This window comes from Oryx dammah, unplaced genomic scaffold (assembly GCF_014754425.2).
Source record: "Oryx dammah isolate SB20612 unplaced genomic scaffold, SCBI_Odam_1.1 HiC_scaffold_4, whole genome shotgun sequence".
NCBI lineage: Eukaryota > Metazoa > Chordata > Mammalia > Artiodactyla > Bovidae > Oryx > Oryx dammah.
The window spans coordinates 26,257,747-26,270,302 of NW_024070188.1; the positions used below are offsets into that span (position 1 = coordinate 26,257,747).

Consider the following 12,556-nt stretch of genomic DNA (forward strand, 5'->3'; position numbering starts at 1 on the left):
TGACAGTGACTCAAGTTTTAATTCACTAATTCTAGAATATGGGAATGAGCTTTTAAGTGTTTCTGAAAGATGTCAAAAGCTAATGGAAATTTTAAAAGTTAATTAGCCTGTTTAAATGATTTTGTGACTGTAGGCTATCATGACATCCTGCAAATACACTCAGCCCTCTTAGTTTCTGCCAACTGTATTTTTTTCATCTAGAGATTATTTCTTAATTTTGATACTTATCATCTTATTGCTTAAAATTTACCAAATGTGTGTCTGTGAATGAGTACCCATGAATGAAGAACTACAGTGAGCGATTTAAGGGCTATATTCTGGCTTTTCCAACACGCCTGTATTCTCTTCAGATTTCCTTTGCTGTGATGGAGGGTTTTATTCTCATGTTTTATTCTAATACTGCACAGACTCATTTCTGAGAGCATACACTATTTTTTAAGGCGACTAGAGAAAACCAAGTTCTATTATTGGACAGTCTTTAGGCAGGCATCTTAGGATTGCAAGGGTGCAGACCTCACGTGAGGGGAAATACTGCATGGTGAACACATGCTCTGTGTTGACCCCATCGCCCAGAGCAGATGAGGAATAAATGTGATGGTCAAGTTAAGGGCGCTGAGATGGCTTCCAGCCGTCAACCCCAGCCTCTGCTTTCCATGGCCCTCTAGGCCTGAAATGCCCTTTGGCGCACTTTGCAAGAGTCCCCCTTATAGTCAGGCAACCCGGCCACTAGGGGGCACCCAAGTTCACGTGCCTCTTTCTGTTTCTTTTCCACAGGAATTTAGATAATGGGCTGTGTGCAATGTAAGGATAAAGAAGCAACAAAACTGACGGAGGAGAGGGATGGCAGTCTGAACCAGAGCTCCGGGTACCGCTATGGTACAGACCCCACTCCTCAGCACTACCCCAGCTTCGGCGTGACCTCCATCCCGAACTACAACAACTTCCACGGGGCCGGGGGCCAAGGACTCACCGTCTTCGGGGGTGTGAACTCTTCGTCTCATACTGGGACCTTGCGAACGAGAGGAGGAACAGGTCAGGATGAAGCTGCTCTTAAATCTTTTAGCAATTGAACATTTGTGCTCCTTTGACGTTTAAGTTTTTAATCACTCTCCAGCTCCCTGCTACCAGATGAAAGGCTCTTAAAATCACTAAAGCTTGATGGACAAATCTAGATACTGGCAACAGCGGCGCCGGGGTCCCCCAGCTGCTGCTCTGTGAGGATCCTGTGAGGGTTACGAGGCACAACTTTCTGAGTCACTTGAGTCCAGTGGCTCTCAACCTTGGCTGGCTGGCTTGGAATAACTAGGCAGCTTTTTCAAAATACAGATACCTGAGCCCCACCCCCACCCCCAATCCCAGATCTTTTGAATCAGAAGGTTCAGGACTGGATATGAGCGTGGTTGTTTTGAGTTCTCCAGCTATGAAAGCACTCTTTCCCCACAACCCCCAGTTCGGAGTGTTTCCAGGGGAGTACCTGCCCTTTCAGCTTCCTAATTAACCTCCATCCTGCCCGGCACTTCCCAACTGGTGGGCTCATTTGGCTATATTATTTTTTGGCAATTTGTCTTCACTGATTCTCTCTCTAATCCTCCCATTGTCTTCTATATGGCAGAGTTTATCAGCCCTCAAGTATTTTCATCTCTTTTGTATTTTAAAATTGAATCCTATGTATCCTGAAGGGATCTTCTCTTTTTTTTTTTTTTAAACTTTTCCTTCTTTTTTCGCTAGGCTGTATTTCACTGCTATGTGCATTTGCTGACTTAGCTAATACTTTGTAAAATATCTGGCGTGTGTTCTCAGACATATGTTTTCTGAAATATTTGTGAGATATCTCATGCATCCTTAATCTTCCAAAGCCTCTCCCAGTATGTGAGCCATGGTAACTAGATATTTGACATAACTTGTTCCAAAACTGTCTTATTTATTATAAAAGTTTTTAAAATATATATATATAATACATCAATCCTTATGTTCTCAGTTCAGCTGGGAGCAGAGGTCTTATAAAATAGTCTGCTATACTTTTTACGTGGGGAATTGGCACTACCAAGGCCTCTCTTCCCTCTGGACCCAACAGGGTAGTATAGTTATATCCAGGGGACCTGACCCAGAGCTTTGGGCAACTAGCTACTTCCGTGCTGCCAACACTTCACACTCTTTTCAGTAGAAAAAAATATTTATGTTCATCCTTATGGTGAATGTAGTTTTCCCTTGAGAGCAGGCCTTACATGGGTGCCTGGAAGCTGAGCACACTGCCTTATCCTTCCAGTCTTCCCAGAAGGCACATGGAGTGGAGGGCTGAAGGAAAGAAATCATCAGGCAGTCTAGGGACGTCTGTCTCTGGAGGATGCAGGGCGGGGGAAACGAGCCAGAGGTGCACCCAGCACACACACCCCATGCCTGCTGGGAGAAGGCGAGCGCTCTGCAGCCTTTCCCCAGGCCTGATGTGGCTCCTCATGGGGGTAAATGTGTGTCAGGTAAAGGGTGTCTTGTCAGTGCTGCAGAGCTCTGCCCATCTGAACTGTAATGTTGCTACTTGTTGCCCTTGGTTGTGGCCATAATATAATATTAATATATGTCTCCTCCTGAAGACTCATTCCAAGTGTGCAGGGAGAAGTCCTTCAGCCCTGGGTTTTAGTCAGCTCAAATAATGCTTCCTTTCACAAAGACTGAGGCATAAATTCAGCTCTTGACTCTGGTTTCACGCATTAATTGCAACACTGCCTGATGTTATCAGTGCTGATTAGATGTAAATTTTGAGAATGAGGCTTTAGTGAAGATTTAATTTCTTGGAATTAATTTCCCCTGGTGTAATAATCTCCCCCATTTTGATTTTGTTTTTTGCCAGGAGTGACCCTGTTTGTGGCCCTTTATGACTATGAAGCACGGACGGAAGATGACCTGAGTTTTCACAAAGGAGAAAAATTTCAAATATTGAACAGCTCGTAAGTTTGGAGAGGGAGAAGAAAGCAGGCATGCCTTTCAGGCCAGGAAGTGATTCTAGTGTTAGCAGTCTGCACCTTTTTTCATATCTCTGAAATGCTAAAAGAGCACTTGCTCATCAATTCACTAATTCTTAGCAATTTAACTTGAGGAAAGAGTCAGTGAACCAGTGTGGTATTCTATGGTGCTGTGTGTCCAGGGAGCTTTTTGGGAGCGTAGAAGCAGAGTCAATGGTTTTGGTTTAAAGGCTGTGAAAACACCAGATCTCCCTCTACAAATCTACAGTTTCAGATGATTGGCATGGGGCTTGCCTGTCCATATTACCCTCTCTCTGCCCTGAGATTTTCTTCAGATTTCACAGGTCACCCTGGCCTCATGTAAGGCTGGCAACACATTCCATTTTCAAAACTGCTAAATATTCTAATTGGTGAAGCCTGTAGAGGCATTTTGCCATAATGAAAATTTGCAATTGACTAAAACCTTTGTAAGGTGGAAGGAGAACCGATTTGGCCCACTTGAGAATGACGACAGTGCATGCCTTTTCAGTGTGGCCAGTAGGAACAGCCCGTTATGCAGGCAATGGGGAAAGGTCAAGGGCGAGAATCACTCATTTTTCAAATCCTCCATTTAATACTTCCTTTAGGGGCTTCCCTGGTGGCTCAGAGGTTAAAGCGTCTGCCTGCAATGCGGGAGACCTGGGTTTGATCCCTGGGTCGGGAAGTTCCCCTGGAGAAGGAAATGGCAACCCACTCCAGTATTCTTGCCTGGAGAATCCCAAAGACGGAGGAGCCTGGTGGGCTTCAGTTCACGGAGTCGCAGAGTCGGACACGACTGAGCGACTTCACTTTCACTTTAGGGAGAGTAAAATATGAGTCAGATTTCCTTTCAGTTTTTAAATATTGTGTCTATTAGGTTCAGGCAAGGTGCACAGGTCAGGGCCCTCCAGAAAAATTCAGGCTCAGAAGAAAATGATGTCCCATGTATCTAAGTCAGGACCCCTCCTCTACTCCTCAAGTTTCCCTCGTGAGCGCCCCCTAGTGTCTGGGAAAAATAAGGGCGGAGAGCCCGTTAGGAAGGTCCAGTTAATCTACCCTCTGCCTGCTGAGCAAACTGGATTGTGTGATGGTGGAAGACCTGGACGCCTGGCACTGCTGCTCTCCCACAGCCCTGCTCACCCTGCACATCCCAGGAAAGAGGAGTAGTCCTTGGAGCAAGGAACTCCCCCAAGCTCTGAACATTGCCTCCTTGTAAAGCCCTCCCCTCCCCTCAAACGCCCCCAACTCAGGACCACCTTTCAAGGGCAGGAATGGAATTCCTCCTATATTAGGCCGGTGACTCTTCCAGACATCAGAAGGCACTGTGTCTGTAGTTACAGGACATTTTTTTTTTTTTTTTGTCACCACTAACGGGGGTGGATGGGATTTTTTTTTTAAACTTTTTATTTAAATTACGTATGGTCAAGTGCACAGATCAAAAGTGTGCATGGTGGTGCTTGCACAATAACACCACTCAACTGGAAAATAGTTCAGGTGGTACCTTGTATGTCATACGTATTTTACCACAGTTTTTTAAAGGTGTACCTTTCGCAGAATTTTTACAAACCAAACATACCTATATAACGTGTCCTGGGATCAAGAAGAACATTACCTGCCCACCCCATTCCCCAGCCCTCCTCCTGTAGCCACGGGAATTTTTCTTTAACTAGTGAACAGCTGCTATTTGTTGAGGGCTCTTAGGTGCCAGCCATGTGCTAAGTTGCAGACGTTCTCATTTGCCCTTCACAGCAACTGAGGTGTGTCTCGTAGTCATCTTTTGACATAGGAGGAGCCAGAGGCTCAGGTTAGAGAGCAGCCCAGGTACATGGAGCTAGCAGGTGGCAGAGCCAAGGGTGAGATGTGGGGATGGCATACTGAGTGCAGCGTCAGGTTCGGGGCTGGAAAGGCCCAGTCAGGAAACTGAACCATTGGAGTTACATACAGGTTTGAGGGGAAGTGGGGGAGGGGGCATTTGGCTTTGATCTCTTCTGATTTCTGATTCCTTGTTGTTAATTCGATGCTCAGATGAATGCTTCTTGTCAGAGGCTGCTAATTTCAAATTCTGAAATACCACCCTCCTTTCCCTCCCTATTTTATTCAGTATTTCCTAAATGCCAGGATTGGTTAGAACTTTTCAATTCATTTGTAACTTCTAAAAGGTAAGAATTCAGAAATATAGGAAGTACCTTAAGTGACTCTCTTAGGTTTTCCCCACACTGCACGTGGGTCTACACATCCGGTTTGCAGGGCACTTGGAAAGCCAGTCATTGCCAAAATCTAATTTGTGACTTCCTCCTTTGTTAAGCTGGGTCAGATCTGGAATGGCTTCTGATTGGAATTTTGGAGCAACACTCGAAGATCCGATCTACCTCAATCTATATTTCGTGATTTGCATGCATGGTCTTTAATGTTTACAGAAGGCATTTGAGGCTCTGACCCCATTCCCTTAGAAGACAATATTACAAAGGATTTTTTTTCCCCTTTAATGTTCTTCCTTATTGCCAGTGGAATTTCTCATCCTACGTGCCATTTAAATGCCCTTTTTCAAGGTTATGGAGCGTTGAAAATAAAGTTTTTGTAACAAACACAGTATGCTGAAGTCAAGGGTAATAACAGGGAAGGGAAGATGGTGACGGAAAAACAAAGCAGTAATGCAGAACCAGATGGCGTTCGTCTCCCTCCCCTTCCCCAGCCTCTCCTGGGGCCCTGGCTCCCATCCCTTGAAAGACAGGGAGGGACAGGGCTGTGTTCTCCCTGGGCAGCTGCCACACCTCCCAGCTTGGGTCCTCCCACTCCTTTCCCTGTCAGGAGGCAGAATCTGAAGGCCTCTGGGCAGGCTTTCATGTTTTAAGGTGCAACGTAAACCGTGACGTGCTTGTGTGGCTGTGCCCCTGGCCCGAGCTGCTGGCACTGCCTCCCACCACAGGGAGGAGAGGTCCCTCCCTGACCGGTGTAGGTGCTCAGTGCAGGGTGTTCGGACATTACTAAACTTGATCCGTTTTTGAATACAGAATTCACCTGTTTTATTCCTATTTTTGCATTTCATGACTACCGCTGTACCACCAGAAACAGCAACTCTAAAATATAATCAATGTTTTACAGAGTGGAACAGTGCTCGTGGCCTAGGGTGCTGTCAATAGCTGTGTCCAACTCTTTGCAACCCCACGGACTGTAGCCCACCAGGCTCCTCTGTCCATGGAATTTTCCAGGCAAGAATACTGGAGTGGGTTGCCATTTCCTCCTCCAGGGGATCTTCCCAACCCAGGGATCAAACCCGCTTCTGCATTGGCAGGTGGATTCTTTGTCACTGACCCATCTGGGAAGCCCCCATGGCCTACAGTAGTGACTCCTTTGAAGTTCTTTCCATTATAATAAGAAGAAATCTGGTTTAGAGCCCATGTAAGCTTTTGACCAAATTGTTATGGATATGCTCTGTGAGAGTAAGATGGGTGGTGACCAAATTTAGAAAGAATCCAGCATTTATAATAATAATGCGCCAACGCTCCATAGATCAAGGCTGACTTCTGTTTGCAAATGTCATTTCCTGGCTCCATCAGGGCTCCAAACTCCCAGCTCCTGGGACCACAAGCCCTCTGAGCAGCTCTGGAGAATGGGAAGAGGCGCTTTTAATATGTGTTTAAACTAGAGCAAGAGGGGGAGCTGTGATGGAAATTTCTATTCTAAACCAGAGCCAAGGCTTAAATCATGTATTTGAATCAGAGCAAGATAACAGTTGAAGAAAAATCTCACCAACTCTTAAATTAATGAAATAACTGGACTGTAAGAACTGTTTAAAGAAATGCAATTTTAATAATACTAGTTACTCATGGTAACTCAAAGAAAGAAAAAGTAACCTAGTAAAGATCCTGTTTTCCTAAATCAACCTGAATAATTTGTATGGAGTATGTTATTTATTTGTAAGTGAACTGGGCTTCCAGTGTATTAAAACGTGATTCATTCATCTGCTCAGAAGGGTCCTTTTGCTATCTTGAGTCTACACCAGCCTGTCTGGGCACAACATGTGAGTTACTACATTGTGTCCTTGTCATCTCCTGTGGTAGGGAAAGTGACCCTAGATAGCCTCGAAAAGAGAAAAGGATTTTATCTTTCTCAGCTTCTCATGAGTAACTGAAAACCTTTGTGAGATTAATAGAGTCGTTCAAGAGAAAATCGTGAATTCCTAATACATGACTTTAGAATGATCTGATAGTTGGATTCTAATCAGTGCTAAACTATTTAGGTGCCAAAACCAAAATGAGATAGTTAATGCTCGATTTGAAATGGAAAGAACTTGATCACCTGGATAAGGCTGGGCTTGTCACAACTTGGAGCAAAGTATATTGGTTTCCTGTCCCAGATGACATTTCCATGCACCTGAAAATTGATAGTATCGACTTTTTTTTTTTCTAAATTCAAATCAATTAGAACTAACTCAATGAAGGTTATTTTACAGTAAAAAATAAATAAGCCTCTGCTGCAAGTACTTAATATTTTCCTTACTGTTTGGGACATTTCCCAGGTGTGTGTGTAGTGGGAAGCACAGAGAAAGAGAAGAAAGCCTGGAAGTGAGATGTACTGTTATTTTCTATAATGAAATGTCTCCATCTAGTGGAAGTTTAGAGTGGTAAATGTTGTCGCCACATTAAAATGATAATGGCTCCAAAGCCGTTTCCTTAAACACGTGCAGTGTGCAAAGAAAAAAATAAACTTCCACATATGTTCTTAGATGATGTCCTTACAACTGCACGCATTTCCCTTGACAGATGTAGAAATGAAACCAATACAAACTGTTACAATGTTAACATTTGTAATGTCATAATTTGAACCTGAAAGGCAGAGGGACAAGCTCGGGGAGCTACACCGGGGAGATTCCACACAGCCAGCATCAGTCTAGTTCTTAAGTTGGGTGGTGGGTTCACAGGTGTTCATATGTACCTGTAGTCTTTGGGATGCATAAATTACTCCTTGAACTAAATTTAAAATTATTAATAAGGGAATTTCTGGGTGCAACTATCTCCCTCTTTTAATTGCTTTGTTTAACTTTAAGAGAGTAATGAAAAGCTGAAAAACTAATTAGAACATCAGTTTCTGAAAGGCTTTGCTTGCACCCTGTTTGCTTGTGAGCCCTTCTGTGTGGCTTGTGCCACCGGACACTTCCTGCAGCTGCACCTGTAGCACCGATGGGCTTGTCACCGTCTGTCTGTCGTTGTGTGCGATCCTGTCTGGAGTGGCTGCTCATCATCACCTTGCTCAGGGTCAGGCTTTAGAGGTTGGGTCACAGAGTGAGGCTTGCGTTTAACACAGAGGCTGGTCATCCTCCACCTAATTGCATCCATCTGGGGAGGATCCTGACCAGGGCCCGGAGCCAACATTTCTCTTCCCTGTCGGAGGGCTTTGACACACAGGTCAGTGAAAAAGTGATTTAAAACAAACAAACAAAAAAACAGCCCGGAATTGCCCTTGCTTCCTCCAAGGACCGAAAAAGGCAAGAGAGAAGGTGCTGGGCATCTGGTGGTCAGAAGTCTGGGAGGCCTCCATCTGCTCAGGGGCAGTTGGGTCCTCCCTTGCTCCTCCCACTCTTGACCACAGTCCGGTGGAGGGCTCTGTGACACCATCCGTGTCAGAGCTACAGCCCCACATACACACTGACCTTTGTTGATGGGGGAGGAGGCACACACTCTGCTCCGCCTGTGCTCTCTGTCACGTGCAGCTGTGTGAGTCTGATCGTATGAACTCTAACCATTCCATCTATTCATTTGTTTCAAGCTGAGTCGTGTTTCAAGTCCCCCTTTCCATCCGTCTGCCCACAGCACTGAGCGCCCGACAGATGAGGCCATGCTGTGGCTGAAACACCGGGCTGAAGTGGTGAGACTAAGACTCTCAGCCTCTTAGCGAGGTCTTTTCCTCCCCCTGCACTTGCGCCCACACAGCTGCACCCACCCTTCCTCCCCTGCCCCCTAGACTCAGGCCAGTGCTGTCAATACCTGATGAAATAACCTCAGAGTGAAAATGTATGAGCAAGTTATAACCCATTGTAAGCTTTATTCTTCTACCCATTTTCTTGAAAGCAACAAGGCAGATATTCGGAGCGCCTGTGTCCTTTATTGGGCCTCCTAACAGGCTGCCTTTCTGAAATGATACATAACTATGAAGGGCTTCCCAAGTGATACAGTGGTAAAGAATTCACCTGCCAATTCAGGAGACTCAAGAGAAACAGGTTCGATCCTGGGTCGGGAAGATCCCCTGAAGTAGAAAATGGCAAGCCACTCCAGTACTCTTGCCTGGAGAATCCCATGGACAGAGGAGCCTGGCGGGCTACAGCCAGTAGGGTCACAAAGAGTCAGACAGCACTGAGCGACTAAACACACAGACACAGACATGCAACTTCAGTGTCTGTCTGCTGTCTGTCTCTTTCTCCCCTTTTCCTTTCTTTCTGTCAAATCATTTACTAGCTGACAAAATAACATGAAAGCCAGTGGCTTGCATAGAGGTACCAGGACGCTGGGGATGAAGCTGAGACTGTTAGCCAAATTAGCACAATCAGTGCACCCTTCATTTTCTCCCAGTTTTATTGAGATATAATTGGAAATATGACATTGTATAAGTTTAAGGTGTGCAGTGTGATGGGCTGACAGAGGTATGTTGTGAAATGTTTACTACAAGAAGGTTGGTTAACACATCCCTCACTTCACATAATTACGATTTTGTTGTTGGTACAATGTTTTCCTTAAGTAGGCAGTGATTGAGTTCCCTTCCCCTCCAAGTTGGAGACACTTAGCAAGCCAAGGGGACTTCCTGGGCGGTGCTAGTGGCAAAAAAAAAAAAAACCCTGCCTGCCAGCGCAGGAGACATACGCCACGGAGGTTCGATCCCTGCATCAGGAAGATCCCCTGGAGTAGGAGATGGCAACCCTCTCCAGCATGCTTGCCTAGAGAGTCCCATGGAGCTTGGTGGGCTACAGCCCATAGGGTTGCAGAGTCGGACACAACTGAAATAACTCAGCACGCACCAAGCCAAATGCCCTCTTCCCCATCAGTGCTCCCTCATGAAGGGTCCTACATTCTGAATTCATAAACAAAGCGAGAGGGGAGAGACAAAGCTGGACCCCTCTCCCCGCTAATGTGGATTGCACGCATTTGATCCTCACGGAAAGCTGTGTGGGAGTGGTTTGGAAAAATCAGGTGGTAGAATGACTAGAAGGTAGTCATGTGCTCCCACTACACTGAGTCTGTGACTGCAGAACCCTGAACCGGTGGACACATTCACTTCCTTTTCTCTTTTTTTTTTTTTTCCTCCAGGGAAGGAGATTGGTGGGAAGCGCGCTCCTTGACAACTGGAGAGACGGGTTACATTCCCAGCAATTATGTGGCTCCAGTTGACTCCATCCAAGCGGAAGAGTACGTTTTGCTGTTTTCTCTTAACTACTTTCTTTTCCAAGTTAGTTGCCCTGATAAATTCATTAACCTTGTGCAAGAGGAAGAAGCAGTTCCCTGCATCCATTAAGCGGGGAGAGGATGTGGCAATGCTGTGACCCTCAGGCTCTATGCCGTGGTTTTTGCCACATTGCGTAATGCTTGTACCCTGATTAACTTACTGTTTTTCTTAAAGCCTGCTCACGTTTTAAAAACATTTATTTCGAGAAGAAACGTTATAGGAGCACCTCAAATGAAAACCCAGTATTACTTGCCATAGATAGAAATAACCGTAAGAACGTGATGAAATTCTACCTAGAGCCTGCATTACTGGCCACTCCAGGATATAAGCCTGCAGTCTGCTGAAGAAAAGAGGGGAGGGGAAGGAAGAAGGGAGGGATGGAGACAGAGAGAAAGGGAGGTGTAAGTAATCATTAAAGATCAATTTGAGATTTTTCTCCTCCGTGTATACGAGTGTTAAAGGGGTGCTGGAAAGGCATACTGTTCACACCCCAGGTAGGAATAACTCACGTGCAGTGTGTCCTGCCACTCAGCAAGCCCTGTGGTCATGCACTTCAAATGGTCCTTTGCTTTGACATGGAGTCTCAGGTGGCTTCTTTCTTAGCAAATCGTAACTAGCAGTTAGTGCAAGGATTTCACTGATAGCGATTTCAGAAGATGGTCGATGGGCTGAGGGAATATCCTAGAAGGAATGACCATAGTTCCTCCCCCTGGCCTGTGGGGACTCATGGGCATTTCCAAAGCTGAGAGCTGTCAGGATGGCTCGTGTGGCGGCCCTCCCCTCTGAACTGAGGGCGAGGGAGGTGGATCAGGATCTCCCGAACATGGGAGCCGGGCCTTCCCCCACCGCCCACCACACTGCCCCAATACCTAGGGGACCCGCCTCTGCTGCTGGAGGCAGTTTTGACTTTCCAGCAAGGTTGCTGAGAAGAGTCGGCCCTGGAGTCCATGCTTTGGCTCTGATGTTTAACATGCCTGGTGCTTATGTCAGCACTGCAGGAACAGTTAGACTCCCCTGTGGGATGGCTTGCTTGTCTTTAATTCCCCTGTATCTCCTCTAGGAAGATCTGTTCTGTTTTCCACTGTCGAACACTCAGTGACTCTGAGCTCCTTTCTGCTCTCAGTGAGTGTGTTTCATCATCAGTGAATAAAGGAATCTGCCCTGAATCATTATTTTAGGGCAGGTTTGCAAACATCTCTGTGTTCTTTCAGAATAAAAGATGCCACCAAAATATACCATTACTTTGACTGAACTGGGAACCTACCCAATATATGTTTAAGTTATGTTTGTAATAGTTTTTTAAAGAAGAAAATAACATTTAAAAAATAATACCCATGGTTTTACATGTGCGGTTTATTACCATTATCTTAAAATACGATTGCCTTAGTACACTCTATTGTTCTAATGGTTCTCTTTTCACCACTGTTCATGTTTACACTGCATTTTAATTGGGTTATTGATACAAATCTGGAAAATCATTTCCCACAAATCATTGGTGTAGTTCTTTTTATAGCCCCTAGCACAGGGTTAGGATTGTTGCAGTCTTGTGCCTTTAAAAGTCACAAAGGAGCTGGCATGCAGTGTGTCTTTTCTTATCTTCAGGGAAGCTCGCTCATTCACAAAAGAACTTGACAGTGAACACATAATAGCTGTTTCATGTATAATGAATTGAAACTTCATTTTAGAAACTGGATCCTTTCACAGTCAAACATTCTAAAAATTGTCCCTGTGCACAGATTCCAATGGAGTGCCACCAAGTTCTCCCTGGGGCTCTAGAAGCACCTGCTGCTCACCCAGCATCTAGTGCGGGAACATTACCCAATTGTCAGGCTGGGCTTACGGCTGGAGAGTAGGGGGGAGGTGAAAGATGAAGAAGGAAGGCCAGGAGGCGACTTGATGCGACGCTTCCTAAAGTGGCACGGGAGTGATATTACAGGGAGAGTAGGAACACGTCTGTGACACCGAGCCGTTTTTGAGGCTGTGCTGGTTGACGTGGGCCTGCCACTGTGCCAGAGGTCACGTGTGGCAGGTCACCTGCAGCACCACCACTCAGCAGATGCCTCTTACCAGGTCCTTCCTGCTGCTGAGCAGGAAGACAAGAGTCACAGGCATCCGGGGACAGCAGTCATCTCAAATTAGGGATAATC

General features: G+C 45.6%; 1 protein-coding gene across 4 annotated transcripts in view; it reads left to right on the forward strand.

The window, feature by feature from the left end:
* Positions 1-12,556, forward strand: part of FYN (FYN proto-oncogene, Src family tyrosine kinase) — a 219,229-nt gene that overhangs the window by 163,862 nt on the left and 42,811 nt on the right. For all 4 annotated transcript variants that reach the window (XM_040238472.1, XM_040238475.1, XM_040238474.1 and 1 more), the window contains 3 exons: positions 775-1,032; positions 2,846-2,942; positions 10,274-10,372. In XM_040238472.1, the coding sequence (XP_040094406.1) occupies positions 786-1,032; positions 2,846-2,942; positions 10,274-10,372 (443 nt within the window). In that variant the 5' untranslated portion in view covers positions 775-785. The remainder of the gene's footprint in view (positions 1-774; positions 1,033-2,845; positions 2,943-10,273; positions 10,373-12,556) is intronic.